The following is a 24,780-nucleotide window of genomic DNA, read 5'->3' as shown; positions in this document are numbered from 1 at the left end:
TCGGTGAGGGTTTCTCTTAGAAGGTAGGCATACCGATTTCTTGAGGCTAGGGTTTCCTTTTATAGTTACGGCTGCTAGGGTTTTCAACTGGAAACCCTAATTCCCTTGCTTAGGCCCTAAGCAATCCATGGACCCCCAAATGAAAGGCCTTGTACGAAAACTCTATGGGGGCTTGCCGTTGATTTTCGTCCACTCCCCATCAATTGAATCCAATAGCCCAAAAATACAACAATCACTGATTTACATAATCACTCCCCGTTCTTTTAATCACTTCCTTTGATCACTAAATTAATTCCAAATTAATTTATGATCAATACTAATTAAATAATATGATTACCAATTAATATATTATTCTTATATTATATTAATAAACCGTTAGTTAACCTTTTACTCCAAAACTCATCCAGTCTATTTGCTATCGTGAAGGCAACCGAAAAGGACCATGCTAATCTCAAATCAAGTACATACCAATTATAGTTGTGAGACTACACACCTAATCCAACACACATATCAAATAAGCCATACGTATCATACATATCGAATCAATCAATAAAAGTGATATGTGCTAACCATAGTCTTGCCATTATGCCACGATCCGCCTCGTGGTCTTTCTTTTTAGGCCGGGGACCAAAACCCTGGGTCTTACAGACAGGTGCCAGGAGCCACCTCATGATCTTCCATGCAAACATCACAAAGACAACTAACACACAATCTACAACTTCTTAACCAATTATCTGCTAGATTTAAGACACTGGTCTTGCATACAATTTGCCAGGAGCCGCCTCACTGTCTTTCATACAAAATGCCAGGGGTTACTCCCGTGTTTTCCTAAAATACATAAACCAGATTGATCGAAATTAGTGTCTGTAACCCATAGAACAGTGAGGAGACTCACCTCGTATGCAGAAGCTCACTGAAAGAAATCCCTAGCTGCTACCCTGACAACTCCTCCGGGATATCAATACCAAAATAATACCTAATTAGCAATTGGGTTCCAAAAGATGATCCATAATCCATACATGGGGTAAAATGACCATTTTACCTATCATCCAACATTTACCAAAACTGAGGCCCAAGCCCAAAATCAAAAAAGGCCCAAAACTACAAGATCCATAATGGCCCACTAATGGCCCAATTTTACAAATAGGGCCCAACCCCATTTGGGCCTTATCCTAAAGGCCAATAATTCCTTAGAGAATAATAAATCTCAGTTTGTACAGAAGGCCCAAAGAAAGAATGTGGTCCAAGGATGCGAAGCTCAAAACACAACAAACGCAAAACCCATCTGAACGAAGAATGCGGGGAGTATGCTCAGCTACGTTGGGCGTACTCGAAGAATTCCATATTTGCGACCAAAAGAGGGTACACTAGGTGTACCATCAGTTACATGGGGCGTAACCAGGACTTTTCCAAACCTCAAAACACGTCTTAATCCTTTAAGTCCTCACATTAAAACCTCATAAGACCTTCAAACTAAGCTCTTAATGCATAATGTTGACACCTTTATGCATTTGCATGACTCAATAGGACCCAACAACCAACTTAATCTACTAAGACACCACATAATCCAACTAGAACATGCATGGACCATTCTTAAACATCAAGCAAGCATTTTTTATGAACTAGAAACACCAAAAGAGGCAAGATATATCACTCCAAGCTCCTGGAGTGGCTAAAACTCACAAGGAGAACTTAATACACCATAAAAACCCTTAATATTTCCCTAAACTCAAACTAGGACAATTACAAGTCAAAATGATAACATTTTACCTCCTAAAGCTTCCCAAGAGTGTTAAGATTCTGGATCTATAACCCTAAGGCTACATCAAACTTGATTACCAAGATCCACCTCCTTGAAATAACACTAAGGACCTTCAAAATCACCTCTAACTCAAGAATACACCACCAAAAAGGGATTAGGGTTTGAAATGGGGCTCAAAGACAAAGGAGGCTGAGAAATGCAAGAGCCTTGAGCACATAAAGATGTTTAAATAGTGCCCTAACCCTAAAAATTTGGGTTTGACACTCTGTCCATTATGTTGGGCGTACCCCCAGCTTGCACTAAGCGTACTCACCCAGTCATGTGCCTTTAGCCATACACGCATGGGACTAAAACGCAAGCATTTTCCATTAAGGTCCATTTCTACGAAAATCTTCAAAATACCATAACTTCCTCATCTTAGGTTGGTTTCCAACGAACCTTATATCTACAGAAAGGTGGCGAGAAGCCCTATGCTTCTAACAACACACCCAATCCTTAAAACCTCCGAGCCAAACCTACAATCCATAAAAGATCGAGTTATCAAATTAAGATTATACATTGGGCCTCCAAAGACACCATCAAGCACTTGGATCACTTAAATCATAATACCCACATCCGAAAGAGCGAAATTCCTTCGTCTCCAAGACCCTAAGCCTAATGACGAATGATGGTTGGACCGCAATCATGAATAAAGAAACAAATCCGAAACCGAGTGTTACACTACCAATTTTGCTAAGATTATTTATCCTAGATAATATTTTATTTTAAATGTTATTTATTGTAATTTATTTAATTTATAATAATGTTTTATACAAATATTATAAGCCCATAATATTTGTCCATAAAACATGTACACAATATATAAATATCATTTATATAACACGTATCGCGTACGAAAGATACTTAATTATTTATTTACGATTAACTTATTTGACGATTTAAATTTCCGATAAAATAAATATTGTTATTTATAATCCTAAAAACATCTAGTCTGAATTCGTGGACGTTACATTATTACAATCCTAATCTTTAGTTAATCGAAGAAGTAAAAGAATATTTATAGAAAATGATCACAATCAAGGAGTTAGGACAAATAAGTTATTTCATTGTGGTTGAATTACACAAGACCGAGCAAGGATTATATATGAATAAAAAAAAGAGTGTGCTTGACATTCTAGCAGACAGCTTGTACTCCTGCTATTAAAAACTTTCATGAAACAAAAACCAATTGTTTTGTCAACACAACACTTATTCACATGTATGCAAAATGTGCAAACATAGACTTGGCCCGGAAAGTTTTTAATGAAACAAAAACCAAAAACAATGTGGTTTGGAGTGTCATGATTGTTGGATATGTCTTACATAGTAGTTATGCTATCAATAGCGCGCTATAGCAGAGCTATAACGTTTTGCGATGTTACTGAAATGTTATTTTGATATAGCGTTTACGAATAATGGTGACACTATTAGCGGCGCTATTGATCGCGAATCTCGTCAGCGTTATAGCGACGTTACACCCGGTTTTACAATGTTGTACATATTGGGCTACTCGAACAAAGAAAAAAAAATGATTGTGTGTTATTTCAGTAATAAATTTTTATTTTTTTAACTAGCCCACTACACTTTTCTCATCTGTTTCAGTACATAGAAACCACGAACGACTTGAGCTGCAATGACATTTTGACACTTTTTAGTTTCTATATTACTATATTAGAATATTATATATAGATTATGTTATGTTTTTATATGATTTTTTATGATATTAATTCTATATAGTATTAATAATCTAATATATAAATTTTGTATAAATATATAATATAAATTATACATAATATTATAAAACCACTATACCACTGCTATACCACCGCGATAACCGTGATTTCAAATAGCGGCATGCGACCGCTATTGAAATCTCGACCGCGATAACTGCTTAGCATAGTAGAGCACATGAAACTGTAAATCTTTGCCAATTCATGAACCAAGCTGGTACGAGTCTAAATAAAGTCACGTTCATTAGGATTCTTACACCACGCACTCATGTTGGACTTATAGAAGAAGGTTGTGTAATATTTAATAGTGTGAAAGATTATGGTATTGTGCCACATCATCCACATTATGCGTGTGTTTTAGATCTTTTAGGTCGTGCATGGTGTTTAGACAAAGCTTATGAGTTTATAACAAACATGCCCATAAAACTTGGAGTATGAATATGGGGAGCAATTTTGAGCGTAAAGTCTCTAATGCAGATTACATGTACTAGGTTGTACTTCATGATTCGATCGAGTCAGAATGAGTGGAAAGCCCACAGAAGCACACTGTTGGACCAAACATGGCGCGTTCCCTTGTGGAATGCTGGGTGGTCGCTGCCTAACCGATGATCGGGACTCGATTCTAGAACGCATGGCGTTCCAAAGATGAACACACTGCGTTCCCGACCAGGGACCAAAAATTGCATTTATGTCTTAATACTTTAAGTCCAAAGTTCAAATCTTCAAAATAGCTTCTTATCAGAGTCTTAATCCATAAAATCCTCAACTTGGCACCTTTGCATAGCCCAAAAAGAACCCAACATCCATTAAAGCTTCCAATCCATAAATCAAGACCCAAAACCTTTGCATGGTTGGTCCTCCACCATCAAGTTACCATTTTTATGACTCTAGCAACTCAAAAATGTGAGGATCTTCAATTCTAGGCTCCTGGAGTAGCTCAAACTCCCAAAGAGAATCCATATGTTCATAAGAAGCAAAAACAAGCCCTAATCTAGATCTTAAGCTATAAGGTAGTAAGATAGAAACTTTATACCTTCTGAGACTTGAAAATGTGATGGAGAACCTGGATCCAAAAGCTCTTCCTTGATTAATGAGACTCCAAGGTGATCACTCTTCATCAAGAACACTAAAATACACTTAAGGATGGTCTTTCAAGCTCACACACTCATAATTAGGGTTAGGGTTTCGAAATGAGACTTAAGGTACAATGGAGGCTGAAAGACTGAAGAGCGTTGGGTCTTAATTTGTTTAAATAGTGCACACTTACGATTTTTGAGTGCAGACGGTGAATGCGTTGCGTTCCTCCCTGCAACGTCCCGCGTTCATCTTGGCCTCTACATCCAACTCCATGCTCTGAATGCTAAGCGTTCACGATATGAACGCCCTATGTTCAGGCCTTGCCTCCAACACAAGCTAGTAATTAAGGGTTTTAGGCTAGAAAATCCTCCATACTTAATTGGTTCAAGCTTATGCATGCAATATGAATTTCATAATTCCTGAGATGCTACATCACTCTTTGGAGTCTCTGGTTAGTTAGTTCTCTGATCATTTGAATAGGCGTGCGAAGATTGTTTTATATTTTGATGATTTGCTACTATGGGGCTCACTCTAATAGAAAGAGACGGAAGTAGAATGCAATAAGAATCAAATGGGCTAAATGGTAGAAACAACAACGTACTTGCATATATTATTTTATTACAACATCCCGTTTCCTTTATATTGTACTTTGAAAATAAACCTAGTTATAACATTGTAGTTTCATGTTTTTCTCTTAGTAACATATCGTACTTTGCAAATTTTATCTAGTCATAACGATAACAATCAGATTTTTATTGTATTTGGATGACATTACTATAATTATGTTGATTTTTGTAAGTATAATGTTGTAATATGCTAGAATAAATGTAGGATGCTATGGTAAACAAATCAACATAAATACATTGCTATTTTTTTTTGTAACCCAATGCAATGTCATTCTTTTTTTTTTTTCATCTCCTTTATAGCATTGTAGCTACAAAACTCCACCATGGCACCACCCTCTAATTTTATAAGATCTTCGATCATCACCATCAAGTAAAGGCTTCACAAATAGGTTCTGAACCTCTCATCATTCTCTTTTTCTTCAAATTGGTTGTCAGTTTGGTTAAAGATTATTAATGTTAAATAAAAAAAAAAAAAGAAATGGTGAAAAAAATACCATGCTCTTGTGTTGGTGACTTAGCTAGTGTTACGGGTAATTGCCAACATGTAATTTATAGGAACCTTTTATTATATGCAAAGATAAATGATATACTTTGTAATTGAAAGAATATTTCAGATACATAACTAGTGTTACGGGTAATTGCCAACATGTAATTTAGGTTGTCGGCCCCATCATATTTTATACCAAAAATAAGATAATAAAAATCAACTTCGCCGACATTTGTTTGGTTCGATTTGATCTCCTATAAACTACTTTTTTGTTTGGTTTCATCGCCTAAAATTATAGATGGTGAAATACAAGGAAACTTGGTCACAAGCAAACTCTTTTCTTCTTCGTAAAATTATGAAGTATTATACAATATAAACATGTGGCCGATGGGATTCGTTTAGTTGGATTGACAAACCAACCATCCACCGACCATGGTACCTAAAACCGCTATGGTTCTCTCGGGATGCATCTAACTAGGAACTAGTAGCGGACACAAAATGTTTTAGTAGGGGTGATACTAAAAAAAATTTCCAAATAAAACTAAATTAGTAGTAACACTCGTATTTTAAGCCTGTGTACCTGTGTACCTAACAGAAGAAACATAAAAAAAAAAAAAACATAATTTTTTTTTTACATTACGTGCCGGAATCGGAACAGTGGCCCGGGACCCCGGGGCTCCACTAAGGTCCACCACTGGTCGGAACGATCTGTCATGTCGATCCGAATGTCCGTTATTCATCAGAATAAGCGATTGCAATTTAAAATTCAGGTTCACACGATGAAGGTGAAAATGCCATGAAAGTATTATAGATATAGCAAACCCCATCAGAAAACTCTTCTACTAGAAAAAATAATGTTGACCTGAATCACAAAACATTAAAGTTTCTAAACGGAATGCTTATGTTCGGTATCTAGCCCATTTCATACATGCTTCTAGTTCTGTTCTTGAGCTCCAAGTAAAAACAAAAGAAAACAGCTAATCTATTTAGTTGCACAAAAAAAAAGTCAGTTAGTTCCAACGCCTGTACCTAGAGGAAAATAATTTGAGTTGAAGGCAAAACGAAGATATGCATAACATAAAAATTTTCAACGTATCATAACATAATAATGGCAGTTACCGGTGATGGTGTTGAAGGCTCAGGGAGAGGGAGAAAAACCGCGACCAAGGAAAACAAGGGTGTAAGTTCCTTTTTATTTTTATTATTATTTTTTTTATAGTTTCTAATAAAACTACAATTAATAGGTAAATATATTTAAAAATACCATTACTTGGTAATTCATTTTTCCGACTACAAGGTTTATGTAAAAAACTCTGAAACTAGTTGCACATGTTTAAAAATACCTAGTGTTTTTCCTCACTCGGGTATCATTAGTGAAACAAGATAAACATTCATCAAATTCTCTTTGGTTCGTATTGTAGATGTTTTATTTTTTTCCTTTGTACCTTGAGAAACTTTCTCATCCTCAACATATAGGTGATTCTTATGTTGACATTAATTACCAGGCTCAGAGAAACTAGCAAATGGCATCAGGAAAAGACATCCAAGCTCACAAATTTTCATGAGATGCATACACAATTTGATAGTTCCAGCTTTTTGAAGACTTAATTAGTTTTCAGATACATGTACATAGTTTATAAGTTTCCTTGTATTAAATAACACGGCGCCAAATAGATTATAGATATAATATACAATAGTATTAATTACTGTTGGTGATGATGATCCAGAAATTAATCATGCAGTGGGGTAGGAAGCCTGCATGGCAATGCCACAAATTCCTTCTTTCGCATCAACATCTCTTTGCATCATTATATACCCCTCTTCACCCCAAGTTGTTCCCCATGAATTCTTCACGAGCCAATACTTAGTTCCATCAGCAGTCGTTCCATAACCAACCGCAGTAACACCATGGTCAAGTTCCGTGCCACATTCTCCGGTAAACACCCCGCTAGAGTAGAACTGGAAGTCGGACCCACTTGCATCAATAGCCACAGAGATAGGCTGACTGGCTACAGCCTTCAACAGTGCACTTTCACTATTAGCAGGAACATCTTCATGACCCGTAATTGTTGCAGCATGGTTTGATGCCTCGTTGCTGTTGCAGCTTCCATCCACTGCTTTGTATGGGTAGTTGCTCTCTGTTGTAAGCCCTTTATTCTTTACGATGAATTCAAAGGCATCATCCATAAGACCACCTTCACATCCCTGATCTACACCACTAGTATCGCAGTCCACAAGCTCTTGTTCAGATAGAGAGATTAGTTTACCTGTTGTCAGTTGGGTTATTCCTTCCATTGCTCCCACAGCTGAAAACGCCCAGCAAGACCCTACAACATATATATCATGATGAACCTTTTAAGTCAGCAACATAGAATACGTTTCAGTTGTGAAATTCTTAAAACAATTAATTCTTGCTAGCTAGCTTAATTACCACATTGGCCTTGATCTTTAATAGGTGTTACTGCACCTTTCTTTCTCCAGTCCATCGATGAGGGGACTGCTGTCACGTTTTCATACCTGAAAGCAGAGGTGGATGTGGAACATTCATGTGCCTTGAATCGGTTCCTTGTGCTCGTGAACTCTTGGTTTGTAAGGTCTGCAAACTCATTCACTGCTAGTTTGTAACCTTTGTTCATGCCATTGTTGGATGAGTGTATGTACTGAACGTTCTCTTGGAAAATCTTTGAACGCCGTTCTTTCTCATCAGCGTCCTTGTAAACACGTCCGTAATGAGCCATCCATTGCTCGTGGCTCTCATAGCTTGAAATGTCAGGGAGCAACCGGGATGCAGTGTGTGAAAGCAAAGTAGCCGAGAAGAAGAGTAAAACCAAACATACCATAGATGTGTGGTTTGTGGATGACATAGACATAGTGGTTGTAGATATGTGAAATAAGGGATATGAATATAAGTTGGAGTAAACTCTTTGCTGAGAGGTTGGCTTTATATAGAAAGAAATGATTTTGTCCTTGTTTGAAAAACGAAATATATGTTTTCAAGTACGTAGAAGATCAGATGGTTTGATTAATATTATATTTATTAAAATGAAGTTAAAATGAAGGGTACAAGTTGTTTAGATAGAGGATTGATAACCCTACTCATGTTGGATTTCCATTTTGGACTCTAGTACTGCTGAAGGCTAAAACTATTGCATACTCATTTGTTCTTTTAACATAGGTAAAGTTAAGTTAAAAGTTTACAGAACATAACTTGACCAGTATTTTGGAATTTAGTTGTGTCTAGTCTATGTGATGGGAGAAATTGTCAAAGAGTCTCATGATATATATATATATATATATATATATATATATATATATATATATATATATATATATATATATATATATATATATATATAATCATTTTTCTTGGTAGGTTTTTAAGTTCCAATTTAGATATGCAAGCACAATTGCATATATCTGATAATTAGATTTGTATTTAAATTGATGTATTTTAATAGAGAATATAAGTTAGAGCATCTTGTCAAGATGTTCTTCATTTCATATAATTACTAAGTGTAAAACTCATATATTATACTGTTTGATTAAATAAAAAATTAAATATTAAATATAAACATTAAGTATTTTTTTTAAATAGAATTTTGAAATAAGGAATAAAGAAATTTATTAATTACAATTACTATCATATTTCTTACATTTAATACTTTACATATATAAATATATAATTATTGTGTGACTTTTTAATTTAAAAACTGAAAACAAAACCCAAAGTCACCACCGCAAACCACCAGACTTCCGCATTTCCGTTCGATTGCCACCATTCTCCGTTTCTTTCCGACGTTGTATCCGTTGCTACCGCCTTTTCAGAGCTTTCTCAGCCGCCTCCTTACTAGTTTAAGTCGGAGTAGACCACCGCTGATGGAGCCGATAACCACCAACATTCACCGGTGCCATTGATGTCGGCGGAGATGTTCCTTGCCATTGTTTCATTCACACCGAACCGTCGAAGCCACCACCGCAAACCTGTGATGTCTGTTTCCGTTCAAGACAAGTTGTTGGCAGTTAGTGTGTATTCTATTAGCGTTTGTTGACGTGTTGCTGGGCAAAGGGTTAAGAGAAACCGCCGCCACTACCGTAAGGTGGTGGTTGTCATCAGCAACCACCACTGTTGCCGCCACCGTACGTCGTTAGGTGGGTGGATGGGTCCTTTTTCAAGTAACAAAACGTGTGTGTAGGTGTATTTCGTCTATGAGGGTGTTTGTGTGTTTGTTTTGGCTGAAAAACCAAGAAAGCCACCACCACCACCACCGTGAGGTGGTGGCTGCCACCATCTACCACCGCCGTCTACCACAAGGGTCGTTGTGTGTGAGTGTGTGTGTGTGTTTACCTTAGTGTGTGTGTGTGTTATTTGAGATTTTTCATTGTAAATTATAATCGGTGTCAAAATAATATAAAAAGAAAACTCATAACCACCACCATGAGGTGGTGGCTGCCGCCACCAACCGTCGTGTTGGGTGGCAGTATGCTCTTGCTTGTGTTTAGATTTCATTTCGGATGCTCTGACAAAGATGGACTAGGATCATAACCACCACCGTGAGGTGGTGGCCAATCACCGCAAGCTGCCGTGAGCCACCGTTGACCACCACTACCCTAGTTGGTAGTGGGTGGTGCCCAACTTATGAAACTCTGATGGGCCCAATGAAACCCTAATTGATCTAAAGACTTAACTTTTGGGCCTATTAGGTTGTGCTTGGGTTGGAGACCCAAATTTTGGATATATGTATTATGGGTTGTCGGGACCTGCATTTTTAGATGATCGGATTGGGATTATGGATTAAGCCGACAACACTACACGATTGAAAAGACAGATTGATGGACTTAATGGAGTAAGTTCTTAATGGGTTAAGTGGGAAACACTTAACCCTAATCGTCATTTCATGTGAAAACCATAATTGTGTTGGGCTTAGATTTGGGCCTTTCTATTGGCCAAGATATCTGGACTCTTGATGAGCCAACTATTAACAAGTAAATGTACTACAATATTTGGATTGTGCTTTAGGATAAGGCCCATTGGACAGGCTTGGGCCTAATTGGGAAAATTGGGTCATACATAGGCCATAACTGGGCCTTGATGATTATGAGATATTGGATCATTAGAATACCAATTGTTAGACCAAGAATTAATGGTTGGGCCATAGGGTAAGACCATGTAAAGGTTTTGGCCCAACTTGGAAAATTGGGCCTTGGTTCATTACTAGACTTTTGGGATTATGGATTGGGCCTTGGGCTTGAATCAAGCTAAGATAGGGGTAAAATAGTCTTTTACCCCAAGCATGGCCTTATGGATACATGTTGGAACCCAATTATTAATTGGGTGTTATTTTCATGTTGACAGACTCGGGAATCTGTCATCCAGCAGCTAGGGTTTTGTCTGCGGGACTTCAGCAGTGTGAGGTGAGTTTTCCTCTAGTACAAACGGGTCGAAGGAACCAATGTCAGCCTGTTTAGGTAGGTTAGCGTATGCCGGACTTAGGTCCGATGCCGGCGTTAGCCCGATGTAGATTATATGTTTTCGAACTTCGGTCTGATGCCGAGGCAAGCCCGAGGAATGTTTGTATGCTTGATGTCTTCGTGATTCTTGCATGTATTAGCTTATTTCTTATGTGTTTTGTGTTCCGGGATTCGGTCCGATGTCGGGGCAAGCCCGAGGAATGTTTAGCTTATATGTTATATGTTATATGTTCCGGACATCGGTCCGATGTTGGGGCAAGGCCGAGGAATGTTTAGCTTATATGTTATGTGTTATGTGTTCTGGACTTCCGTCCGATGCCGAGGCACGCTCGAGGAAGGTTTATATGTTTTATGTTATGTGTTTATGTTATATGCTTGTTGTTATGTTATATGTATACCAGACTTTGGTCCGATGTCGGGAAGGGGCCGATGTCATACTTCGGTTCGATGTCGGGCGGGGCCTAATGCCGGATTCGTCCAATGTCAGGCGGGCCCCAATGTAGTGAGCAAGGTAAAATATATGCTCTTATGTGTTATTTGTATGGTATGTGATAGTTTGGGGGGACTCACTATGCTTCGTGCTCACACTTAACCCCTTAAAGGCTTAATCCATTAATTCCAATATTGAATGAAGTTAATTGTAGATAATTATTAGGTATTATTTTAAGTTTAACTAACAGTTTTAATGTGAATCTCGACCAACCCCAAACTAGGGTTTTCTTGAAAATAGGGTTTTATAAACCTTAATTAGGGTTTCCAACTCCTTAAGTTAGATGATTATCAAATTAAATAAAAAAAATATATATATTTTCATAAATCGGGCACCAACCACTGCCACGTCAGGTGGTGGTGTTCTGCGGCGGTCCATTGCGGCAAGAGGCGGCAACCACTATTTTTTTTAACCCAAAACGTTATCTAAGCAATCCGGTACACATAAAATATTCATCCAACACACACATACACACATAGCCACCCAAGGTGGCGACTGGTGGTAGAAGTATGGTGGCAAGTGGTGGTGGTGGGTTTTTCTTCGGATCTTTGGCAAAGAAATGCTCCTACAGCCCTATACCATTAAAACACATGCACACAAACACCATATGATACACACAATCATCTCTCATAGTGGCTGGTGGTGGCAGCCACCATGGTTGGCTGCCATGGTGGTTATTCACATTTCCGGCCACTTAAACACACCCACACCCGCGACATATATTGAATCAAGTACCCACACGTCGGAAAATACACACCAAACGGAATAGCAACCTCACCGTCGTAGGAGGATGGCAGCTGGAGAACCTACGAATGAGAAACAACAAGAAGTAGCAGTGGTGGTCTAGTGACGACGCAACAACAAGAGAATGAAGAAGAAGAGAAGGTTGTGACCCCGTCTTGCGAACATTAACAACGAAAATGATGAATCTATTTCTTCTTATCGTCCACTGCAACGACGTCCAACGGTAGCCATCCTCCTTAACGACACTGAGTGCATCGACAATTATTCGGTGGTGCAAGGCAATAGCGAGGAGGTTGCCAATTGTGGTTGTAGGTTGGGGAAACAAAGGTGGTGGCTGGTGGATAAGCTTAGGGTTAGGGTTTCTGGTAACATGACCCTTAAAAGTAGGAGGGGAAATATATGGGTTCAAATCCTGTGTTCAAATGAAACTTTGATATATTTTTTTTTAAGTTTGGTCGCTGAATCCACAAATCAGTTCAGATATGGTCCAATATTTACATTACAACCCCAACTCTACAAAATTATTTACATTTCAATTACGCATGTTACAATTTTGATCCTCTAAACCAAAAAATATAATTTATTAACACCCGAAGGTGTACACCCAGTTAATTTAATACAACTTTAGGCTAAAAATAAAATATATAAAAATACATCTCAGAGTTTTAGGGATTATTTTTTATTTACATATGTTATTTACCTATTTAAAACGGAATGTTACAATTCTCACCCACTTGAAATAGATTTCGTCCTTGAAATCAGATCTCGCTTCTACTTTATGATGTACTCCCTCACCACAACTAAGATGAATGAAAATCCGCAGAATCCATCAGTCTCTGAGCTTCTCGGCCAAACGTCGACACTCTAATCCCGCACCAATAGGGTATCACTACAATTGAAATTAACTGATCTTATATCGAACTAAACGACACCCTTACTCTGCTATGACACTGGGGCTTACCCCAGATCATACGATAACTAGTGAATGTTACGGGCTACCCCGCAACCTTACAACACTTCCACTTTACTATAATTGCAGCCTAATGCCTTACCACTAATCTATCAATTCGAACACTCTGAGAGTCGAGCATACACTCGACTAAACACCCAAGCTGAATTTGATCCATGCCTGGAATCCAATCTTCTTTCCCCAAAGGCTACTATCAAACACCAAGAGAACGAGACCTTAATGTTGGTAAGTTTCCCGAACTTCCAACTCACACAATCCTCAATGCAAACAGCGATTTGGGTCACCTTCCTCCCCAACGGGGACGCGAAACTCATCCTAGATTCAAAACCGCTTCTACTCCTAAATCCCTAGACGATTCTCCCCCACTTTGATTTGACTATATTCTCACAACACACTAGAATTGAAGAATTCCTAATCTTTCTCACTTTCAAACGATCAATCTGCTGACCACCAGTGCTTATTCTTGCTAATGATCCCTTACTAGCCAACTCAAAGACTACATAACCCCCGAATACCAACTAAACACTTCCTGAATCCCTGCAACGTTGATGATCCTAGATGCTTAACCTGATATCTCACTCAAATCTTGAATCCAAACGACGGATACCCCAACCAAAATCTCAACAACAAACTACTTCCCTCAGCACCTCCAAAAACCAATCCAAGCATAATTGTTAAAACCACTAGATCTTGGCGATAGTGGACAACCATCCCACTAAATCCTGACCATAAACCTTTCAGACAATGCCACTAAACTGTTCTCAAGTACAACCCAGGATAACACCAAACACACCAAACCCGCTATACAAAAATAACCCTTCCTAAACCACAAAAGATTCATGGTATGCAGATGGCATATAAAATTTCTTGAAGATATAACTCAAACATAAGCATAGAAATAAACCAGATATACACTTACCCAAACTGATGCAAAGATTTCAATGAAAAAAATGAAGGTAAAACTGAAGGAAAACAAAAGGTACATACCCGCAACATTGCATGCTGAAGTCCTAACCTCCCCTGACCGACACTCTAAAGCCTGACTCCTTTCCACTGGGGCACTTACTCTACCCTATCGTCTATCAGTGATCCTCAAGGTAGTCGGAGTGTGTACACTCACTGCTCCTCCTAACGACATCGGACAATCAGCCTTCTTCTGGCCCACCTGATCGTAGTGAAAACATAATGAGCTTGCCCCTTGATGACAATCTCTGCTGACCTGACCATCCTGCTACAATTGTAGCAACTCATGTAGTTTCCCACATGTGCTGCACTAACTTTGGCCCTGCTGGCCTTTCAAACGCTGGCCATAAGTCTTGGGTCTCTTCACGTGACACTCCAATGTCTGCACCTGATCCGACCCCCTCTTCACATAATGCTCCAAATCAATCTCCCGCTCTCGGGCACTAGAGATCATATCATTCAGGGTCTTTCATGCCAAAATATAACAGAAAACAACATAGGCTTTGATACCACTGATGAGTTTTGAGCATATCTACATTCCTATGTGCACATGAAACCCTATTTCCTTTGGATCTAGGTTTTTCTCAAGTTATACAAGCAAATTAATTTTCCAAAGAAAGAACCCTAGATCTACTATATAAAATTGAAATCTATACATATTAGGAATTAGAAGAATACCTTTCTTGTTAGCTAATAGTAACAAGTAATCTTCGCTTCAATTCCTTGACCTTTGAAAGCCTAGTGACCTAAATGTTGCACCTCTAACAGAGTTACAAGCACCACAAGCAAAGAATGAGGTAGAAGGAGATATAAATCGGTGAGGGTTTCTCTTAGAAGGTAGGCATACCGATTTCTTGAGGCTAGGGTTTCCTTTTATAGTTACGGCTGCTAGGGTTTTCAACTGGAAACCCTAATTCCCTTGCTTAGGCCCTAAGCAATCCATGGACCCCCAAATGAAAGGCCTTGTACGAAAACTCTATGGGGGCTTGCCGTTGATTTTCGTCCACTCCCCATCAATTGAATCCAATAGCCCAAAAATACAACAATCACTGATTTACATAATCACTCCCCGTTCTTTTAATCACTTCCTTTGATCACTAAATTAATTCCAAATTAATTTATGATCAATACTAATTAAATAATATGATTACCAATTAATATATTATTCTTATATTATATTAATAAACCGTTAGTTAACCTTTTACTCCAAAACTCATCCAGTCTATTTGCTATCGTGAAGGCAACCGAAAAGGACCATGCTAATCTCAAATCAAGTACATACCAATTATAGTTGTGAGACTACACACCTAATCCAACACACATATCAAATAAGCCATACGTATCATACATATCGAATCAATCAATAAAAGTGATATGTGCTAACCATAGTCTTGCCATTATGCCACGATCCGCCTCGTGGTCTTTCTTTTTAGGCCGGGGACCAAAACCCTGGGTCTTACAGACAGGTGCCAGGAGCCACCTCATGATCTTCCATGCAAACATCACAAAGACAACTAACACACAATATACAACTTCTTAACCAATTATCTGCTAGATTTAAGACACTGGTCTTGCATACAATTTGCCAGGAGCCGCCTCACTGTCTTTCATACAAAATGCCAGGGGTTACTCCCGTGTTTTCCTAAAATACATAAACCAGATTGATCGAAATTAGTGTCTGTAACCCATAGAACAGTGAGGAGACTCACCTCGTATGCAGAAGCTCACTGAAAGAAATCCCTAGCTGCTACCCTGACAACTCCTCCGGGATATCAATACCAAAATAATACCTAATTAGCAATTGGGTTCCAAAAGATGATCCATAATCCATACATGGGGTAAAATGACCATTTTACCTATCATCCAACATTTACCAAAACTGAGGCCCAAGCCCAAAATCAAAAAAGGCCCAAAACTACAAGATCCATAATGGCCCACTAATGGCCCAATTTTACAAATAGGGCCCAACCCCATTTGGGCCTTATCCTAAAGGCCAATAATTCCTTAGAGAATAATAAATCTCAGTTTGTACAGAAGGCCCAAAGAAAGAATGTGGTCCAAGGATGCGAAGCTCAAAACACAACAAACGCAAAACCCATCTGAACGAAGAATGCGGGGAGTATGCTCAGCTACGTTGGGCGTACTCGAAGAATTCCATATTTGCGACCAAAAGAGGGTACACTAGGTGTACCATCAGTTACATGGGGCGTAACCAGGACTTTTCCAAACCTCAAAACACGTCTTAATCCTTTAAGTCCTCACATTAAAACCTCATAAGACCTTCAAACTAAGCTCTTAATGCATAATGTTGACACCTTTATGCATTTGCATGACTTAATAGGACCCAACAACCAACTTAATCTACTAAGACACCACATAATCCAACTAGAACATGCATGGACCATTCTTAAACATCAAGCAAGCATTTTTTATGAACTAGAAACACCAAAAGAGGCAAGATATATCACTCCAAGCTCCTGGAGTGGCTAAAACTCACAAGGAGAACTTAATACACCATAAAAACCCTTAATATTTCCCTAAACTCAAACTAGGACAATTACAAGTCAAAATGATAACATTTTACCTCCTAAAGCTTCCCAAGAGTGTTAAGATTCTGGATCTATAACCCTAAGGCTACATCAAACTTGATTACCAAGATCCACCTCCTTGAAATAACACTAAGGACCTTCAAAATCACCACTAACTCAAGAATACACCACCAAAAAGGGATTAGGGTTTGAAATGGGGCTCAAAGACAAAGGAGGCTGAGAAATGCAAGAGCCTTGAGCACATAAAGATGTTTAAATAGTGCCCAAACCCTAAAAATTTGGGTTTGACACTCTGTCCATTATGTTGGGCGTACCCCTAGCTTGCACTAAGCGTACTCACCCAGTCATGTGCCTTTAGCCATACACGCATGGGACTAAAACGCAAGCATTTTCCATTAAGGTCCATTTCTACGAAAATCTTCAAAATACCATAACTTCCTCATCTTAGGTTGGTTTCCAACGAACCTTATATCTACAGAAAGGTGGCGAGAAGCCCTATGCTTCTAACAACACACCCAATCCTTAAAACCTCCGAGCCAAACCTACAATCCATAAAAGATCGAGTTATCAAATTAAGATTATACATTGGGCCTCCAAAGACACCATCAAGCACTTGGATCACTTAAATCATAATACCCACATCCGAAAGAGCGAAATTCCTTCGTCTCCAAGACCCTAAGCCTAATGACGAATGATGGTTGGACCACAATCATGAATAAAGAAACAAATCCGAAACCGAGTGTTACACTACCAATTTTGCTAAGATTATTTATCCTAGATAATATTTTATTTTAAATGTTATTTATTGTAATTTATTTAATTTATAATAATGTTTTATACAAATATTATAAGCCCATAATATTTGTCCATAAAACATGTACACAATATATAAATATCATTTATATAACACGTATCGCGTACGAAAGATACTTAATTATTTATTTACGATTAACTTATTTGACGATTTAAATTTCCGATAAAATAAATATTGTTATTTATAATCCTAAAAACATCTAGTCTGAATTCGTGGACGTTACATTATTACAATCCTAATCTTTAGTTAATCGAAGAAGTAAAAGAATATTTATAGAAAATGATCACAATCAAGGAGTTAGGACAAATAAGTTATTTCATTGTGGTTGAATTACACAAGACCGAGCAAGGATTATATATGAATAAAAAAAAGAGTGTGCTTGACATTCTAGCAGACAGCTTGTACTCCTGCTATTAAAAACTTTCATGAAACAAAAACCAATTGTTTTGTCAACACAACACTTATTCACATGTATGCAAAATGTGCAAACATAGACTTGGCCCGGAAAGTTTTTAATGAAACAAAAACCAAAAACAATGTGGTTTGGAGTGTCATGATTGTTGGATATGTCTTACATAGTAGTTATGCTATCAATAGCGCGCTATAGCAGAGCTATAACGTTTTGCGATGTTACTGAAATGTTATTTTGATATAGCGTTTACGAATAATGGTGACACTATTAGCGGCGCTATTGATCGCGAATCTCGTCAGCGTTATAGCGACGTTACACCCGGTTTTACAATGTTGTACATATTGGGCTACTCGAACAAAGAAAAAAAAATGATTGTGTGTTATTTCAGTAATAAATTTTTATTTTTTTAACTAGCCCACTACACTTTTCTCATCTGTTTCAGTACATAGAAACCACGAACGACTTGAGCTGCAATGACATTTTGACACTTTTTAGTTTCTATATTACTATATTAGAATATTATATATAGATTATGTTATGTTTTTATATGATTTTTTATGATATTAATTCTATATAGTATTAATAATCTAATATATAAATTTTGTATAAATATATAATATAAATTATACATAATATTATAAAACCACTATACCACTGCTATACCACCGCGATAACCGTGATTTCAAATAGCGGCATGCGAACGCTATTGAAATCTCGACCGCGATAACTGCTTAGCATAGTAGAGCACATGAAACTGTAAATCTTTGCCAATTCATGAACCAAGCTGGTACGAGTCTAAATAAAGTCACGTTCATTAGGATTCTTACACCACGCACTCATGTTGGACTTATAGAAGAAGGTTGTGTAATATTTAATAGTGTGAAAGATTATGGTATTGTGCCACATCATCCACATTATGCGTGTGTTTTAGATCTTTTAGGTTGTGCATGGTGTTTAGACAAAGCTTATGAGTTTATAACAAACATGCCCATAAAACTTGGAGTATGAATATGGGGAGCAATTTTGAGCGTAAAGTCTCTAATGCAGATTACATGTACTAGGTTGTACTTCATGATTCGATCGAGTCAGAATGAGTGGAAAGCCCACAGAAGCACACTGTTGGACAAACATGGCGCGTTCCCTTGTGGAATGCTGGGTGGTCGCTGCCTAACCGATGATCGGGACTCGATTCTAGAACGCATGGCGTTCCAAAGATGAACACACTGCGTTCCCGACCAGGGACCAAAAATTGCATTTATGTCTTAATACTTTAAGTCCAAAGTTCAAATCTTCAAAATAGCTTCTTATCAGAGTCTTAATCCATAAAATCCTCAACTTGGCACCTTTGCATAGCCCAAAAAGAACCCAACATCCATTAAAGCTTCCAATCCATAAATCAAGACCCAAAACCTTTGCATGGTTGGTCCTCCACCATCAAGTTACCATTTTTATGACTCTAGCAACTCAAAAATGTGAGGATCTTCAATTCTAGGCTCCTGGAGTAGCTCAAACTCCCAAAGAGAATCCATATGTTCATAAGAAGCAAAAACAAGCCCTAATCTAGATCTTAAGCTATAAGGTAGTAAGATAGAAACTTTATACCTTCTGAGACTTGAAAATGTGATGGAGAACCTGGATCCAAAAGCTCTTCCTTGATTAATGAGACTCCAAGGTGATCACTCTTCATCAAGAACACTAAAATACACTTAAGGATGGTCTTTCAAGCTCACACACTCATAATTAGGGTTAGGGTTTCGAAATGAGACTTAAGGTACAATGGAGGCTGAAAGACTGAAGAGCGTTGGGTCTTAATTTGTTTAAATAGTGCACACTTACGATTTTTGAGTGCAGACGGTGAATGCGTTGCGTTCCTCCCTGCAACGTCCCGCGTTCATCTTGGCCTCTACATCCAACTCCATGCTCTGAATGCTAAGCGTTCACGATATGAACGCCCTATGTTCAGGCCTTGCCTCCAACACAAGCTAGTAATTAAGGGTTTTAGGCTAGAAAATCCTCCATACTTAATTGGTTCAAGCTTATGCATGCAATATGAATTTCATAATTCCTGAGATGCTACATCACTCTTTGGAGTCTCTGGTTAGTTAGTTCTCTGATCATTTGAATAGGCGTGCGAAGATTGTTTTATATTTTGATGATTTGCTACTATGGGGCTCACTCTAATAGAAAGAGACGGAAGTAGAATGCAATAAGAATCAAATGGGCTAAATGGTAGAAACAACAACGTACTTGCATATATTATTTTATTACAACATCCCGTTTCCTTTATATTGTACTTTGAAAATAAACCTAGTTATAACATTGTAGTTTCATGTTTTTCTCTTAGTAACATATCGTACTTTGCAAATTTTATCTAGTCATAACGATAACAATCAGATTTTTATTGTATTTGGATGACATTACTATAATTATGTTGATTTTTGTAAGTATAATGTTGTAATATGCTAGAATAAATGTAGGATGCTATGGTAAACAAATCAACATAAATACATTGCTATTTTTTTTTGTAACCCAATGCAATGTCATTCTTTTTTTTTTTTCATCTCCTTTATAGCATTGTAGCTACAAAACTCCACCATGGCACCACCCTCTAATTTTATAAGATCTTCGATCATCACCATCAAGTAAAGGCTTCGCAAATAGGTTCTGAACCTCTCATCATTCTCTTTTTCTTCAAATTGGTTGTCAGTTTGGTTAAAGATTATTAATGTTAAATAAAAAAAAAAAAAAGAAATGGTGAAAAAAATACCATGCTCTTGTGTTGGTGACTTAGCTAGTGTTACGGGTAATTGCCAACATGTAATTTATAGGAACCTTTTATTATATGCAAAGATAAATGATATACTTTGTAATTGAAAGAATATTTCAGATACATAACTAGTGTTACGGGTAATTGCCAACATGTAATTTAGGTTGTCGGCCCCATCATATTTTATACCAAAAATAAGATAATAAAAATCAACTTCGCCGACATTTGTTTGGTTCGATTTGATCTCCTATAAACTACTTTTTTGTTTGGTTTCATCGCCTAAAATTATAGATGGTGAAATACAAGGAAACTTGGTCACAAGCAAACTCTTTTCTTCTTCGTAAAATTATGAAGTATTATACAATATAAACATGTGGCCGATGGGATTCGTTTAGTTGGATTGACAAACCAACCATCCACCGACCATGGTACCTAAAACCGCTATGGTTCTCTCGGGATGCATCTAACTAGGAACTAGTAGCGGACACAAAATGTTTTAGTAGGGGTGATACTAAAAAAAATTTCCAAATAAAACTAAATTAGTAGTAACACTCGTATTTTAAGCCTGTGTACCTGTGTACCTAACAGAAGAAACATAAAAAAAAAAAAAACATAATTTTTTTTTTACATTACGTGCCGGAATCGGAACAGTGGCCCGGGACCCCGGGGCTCCACTAAGGTCCACCACTGGTCGGAACGATCTGTCATGTCGATCCGAATGTCCGTTATTCATCAGAATAAGCGATTGCAATTTAAAATTCAGGTTCACACGATGAAGGTGAAAATGCCATGAAAGTATTATAGATATAGCAAACCCCATCAGAAAACTCTTCTACTAGAAAAAATAATGTTGACCTGAATCACAAAACATTAAAGTTTCTAAACGGAATGCTTATGTTCGGTATCTAGCCCATTTCATACATGCTTCTAGTTCTGTTCTTGAGCTCCAAGTAAAAACAAAAGAAAACAGCTAATCTATTTAGTTGCACAAAAAAAAAGTCAGTTAGTTCCAACGCCTGTACCTAGAGGAAAATAATTTGAGTTGAAGGCAAAACGAAGATATGCATAACATAAAAATTTTCAACGTATCATAACATAATAATGGCAGTTACCGGTGATGGTGTTGAAGGCTCAGGGAGAGGGAGAAAAACCGCGACCAAGGAAAACAAGGGTGTAAGTTCCTTTTTATTTTTATTATTATTTTTTTTATAGTTTCTAATAAAACTACAATTAATAGGTAAATATATTTAAAAATACCATTACTTGGTAATTCATTTTTCCGACTACAAGGTTTATGTAAAAAACTCTGAAACTAGTTGCACATGTTTAAAAATACCTAGTGTTTTTCCTCACTCGGGTATCATTAGTGAAACAAGATAAACATTCATCAAATTCTCTTTGGTTCGTATTGTAGATGTTTTATTTTTTTCCTTTGTACCTTGAGAAACTTTCTCATCCTCAACATATAGGTGATTCTTATGTTGACATTAATTACCAGGCTCAGAGAAACTAGCAAATGGCATCAGGAAAAGACATCCAAGCTCACAAATTTTCATGAGATGCATACACAATTTGATAGTTCCAGCTTTTTGAAGACTTAATTAGTTTTCAGATACATGTACATAGTTTATAAGTTTCCTTGTATTAAATAACACGGCGCCAAATAGATTATAGATATAATATACAATAGTATTAATTACTGTTGGTGATGATGATCCAGAAATTAATCATGCAGTGGGGTAGGAAGCCTGCATGGCAATGCCACAAATTCCTTCTTTCGCATCAACATCTCTTTGCATCATTATATACCCCTCTTCACCCCAAGTTGTTCCCCATGAATTCTTCACGAGCCAATACTTAGTTCCATCAGCAGTCGTTCCATAACCAACCGCAGTAACACCATGGTCAAGTTCCGTGCCACATTCTCCGGTAAACACCCCGCTAGAGTAGAACTGGAAGTCGGACCCACTTGCATCAATAGCCACAGAGATAGGCTGACTGGCTACAGCCTTCAACAGTGCACTTTCACTATTAGCAGGAACATCTTCATGACCCGTAATTGTTGCAGCATGGTTTGATGCCTCGTTGCTGTTGCAGCTTCCATCCACTGCTTTGTATGGGTAGTTGCTCTCTGTTGTAAGCCCTTTATTCTTTACGATGAATTCAAAGGCATCATCCATAAGACCACCTTCACATCCCTGATCTACACCACTAGTATCGCAGTCCACAAGCTCTTGTTCAGATAGAGAGATTAGTTTACCTGTTGTCAGTTGGGTTATTCCTTCCATTGCTCCCACAGCTGAAAACGCCCAGCAAGACCCTACAACATATATATCATGATGAACCTTTTAAGTCAGCAACATAGAATACGTTTCAGTTGTGAAATTCTTAAAACAATTAATTCTTGCTAGCTAGCTTAATTACCACATTGGCCTTGATCTTTAATAGGTGTTACTGCACCTTTCTTTCTCCAGTCCATCGATGAGGGGACTGCTGTCACGTTTTCATACCTGAAAGCAGAGGTGGATGTGGAACATTCATGTGCCTTGAATCGGTTCCTTGTGCTCGTGAACTCTTGGTTTGTAAGGTCTGCAAACTCATTCACTGCTAGTTTGTAACCTTTGTTCATGCCATTGTTGGATGAGTGTATGTACTGAACGTTCTCTTGGAAAATCTTTGAACGCCGTTCTTTCTCATCAGCGTCCTTGTAAACACGTCCGTAATGAGCCATCCATTGCTCGTGGCTCTCATAGCTTGAAATGTCAGGGAGCAACCGGGATGCAGTGTGTGAAAGCAAAGTAGCCGAGAAGAAGAGTAAAACCAAACATACCATAGATGTGTGGTTTGTGGATGACATAGACATAGTGGTTGTAGATATGTGAAATAAGGGATATGAATATAAGTTGGAGTAAACTCTTTACTGAGAGGCTTGCTTTATATAGAAAGAAATGATTTTGTCCTTGTTTGAAAAATGAAATATATGTTTTCAAGTACGTAGAAGATCAGATGGTCTGATTAATATTATATTAATTAAATGAAGTTAAATGCATGGCACAAGTTGTTTAGATAGAGGATTGATGACACTACCCATGTTAGATTTCCATTTTGGACTCTAGTATTGCTGAATGCTAAACCTATTGCGTCCTCATTCATTCTTGTAACTTAACATAGGTAAATGTAAGTTAAAAGCTTATAGAACATAACTTCACCAATATTTAGGTATCTATCTATCTATCTATCTATCTATCTATCTATATATATATATATATATATATATATATATATATATATATATATATATATATATATATATATATATATATATATATGTTATGGGAGAACTTGTCTAAGAGTCTCATGATATATATATTTTTTATATATAATCACTACTAGATACTTGAGTTTCAGCTACAGATTTATTCTCTAGCAAAAATTTAGACTTATAGCTAGGGAAATACAACAGATCTACCATATTTTTCATAATTATTTTATGTATTTAACATATAGAATATTAGTAAGGATTTACCTAGGGATCACCTACGGATCTCGCAAGGATTTAAGGATGCACCACTATTCCTCGCTAATCACTCGAAAAATGAAGGCGCTTAGCTAGGGTTCAACGAGGGATAAAAAATTGTGCCATCTGGTACCCGTTTAGCGAGAGAACGCCGACGGAAACAATATTTGGGATACGCGCGTTTTATTTTTTCTATCGCCAATCTCTGGCGCTGAAATTGTCACAACCCAGTTCCATCTTCACGAAGGTGATGTAACTTTCCTTCCCTCCAGCTTTGTCACTCTTGACTTGTCACTCTTGACTTTGGAGTAAGTTCCCTTCATCTCTGTTCCGGTTCTGCTTTATCTCACCATCTTTGTTCGAA

General features: G+C 37.6%; 2 protein-coding genes across 2 annotated transcripts; both read right to left on the bottom strand.

Moving 5' to 3' along the window:
* Positions 1–7,455: 7,455 nt before the first annotated feature.
* LOC145033583 (senescence-specific cysteine protease SAG39-like) lies at positions 7,456–8,585 on the bottom strand. Its single transcript, XM_078982170.1, has 2 exons — positions 8,153–8,585; positions 7,456–8,048 (listed from the first exon to the last, which is right to left on the bottom strand). Exons 1-2 carry the CDS (start codon positions 8,583–8,585, stop codon positions 7,456–7,458), a joined length of 1,026 nt encoding a protein of 341 aa, XP_078838296.1.
* A 14,041-nt stretch (positions 8,586–22,626) lies between these two features.
* On the bottom strand, positions 22,627–23,756 carry LOC145033582 (senescence-specific cysteine protease SAG39-like). The gene is made up of 2 exons (XM_078982169.1): positions 23,324–23,756; positions 22,627–23,219 (listed from the first exon to the last, which is right to left on the bottom strand). The coding sequence occupies exons 1-2, from the start codon at positions 23,754–23,756 to the stop codon at positions 22,627–22,629; spliced, it is 1,026 nt and encodes a 341-aa protein (XP_078838295.1).
* Positions 23,757–24,780: the final 1,024 nt, after the last annotated feature.

The sequence above is a fragment of the Lactuca saligna genome, chromosome 3, assembly GCF_052625555.1.
Source record: "Lactuca saligna cultivar CGN05327 chromosome 3, ASM5262555v1, whole genome shotgun sequence".
Taxonomy (NCBI): domain Eukaryota; kingdom Viridiplantae; phylum Streptophyta; class Magnoliopsida; order Asterales; family Asteraceae; genus Lactuca; species Lactuca saligna.
Note: the sequence above shows the minus strand (reverse complement) of the source record. Positions and strands in the feature narration are given on the sequence as shown.

Coding starts and splice junctions, on each gene's coding strand:
- LOC145033582 (XM_078982169.1), bottom strand. CDS start 23,756: ATGTCATCCACAAACCACACATCTATGGTATGTTTGGTTTTACTCTTC. Junction 23,220..23,323: donor TAAAGATCAAGGCCAATGTG/GTAATTAAGCTA, acceptor TATATGTTGTAG/GGTCTTGCTGGGCGTTTTCA.
- LOC145033583 (XM_078982170.1), bottom strand. CDS start 8,585: ATGTCATCCACAAACCACACATCTATGGTATGTTTGGTTTTACTCTTC. Junction 8,049..8,152: donor TAAAGATCAAGGCCAATGTG/GTAATTAAGCTA, acceptor TATATGTTGTAG/GGTCTTGCTGGGCGTTTTCA.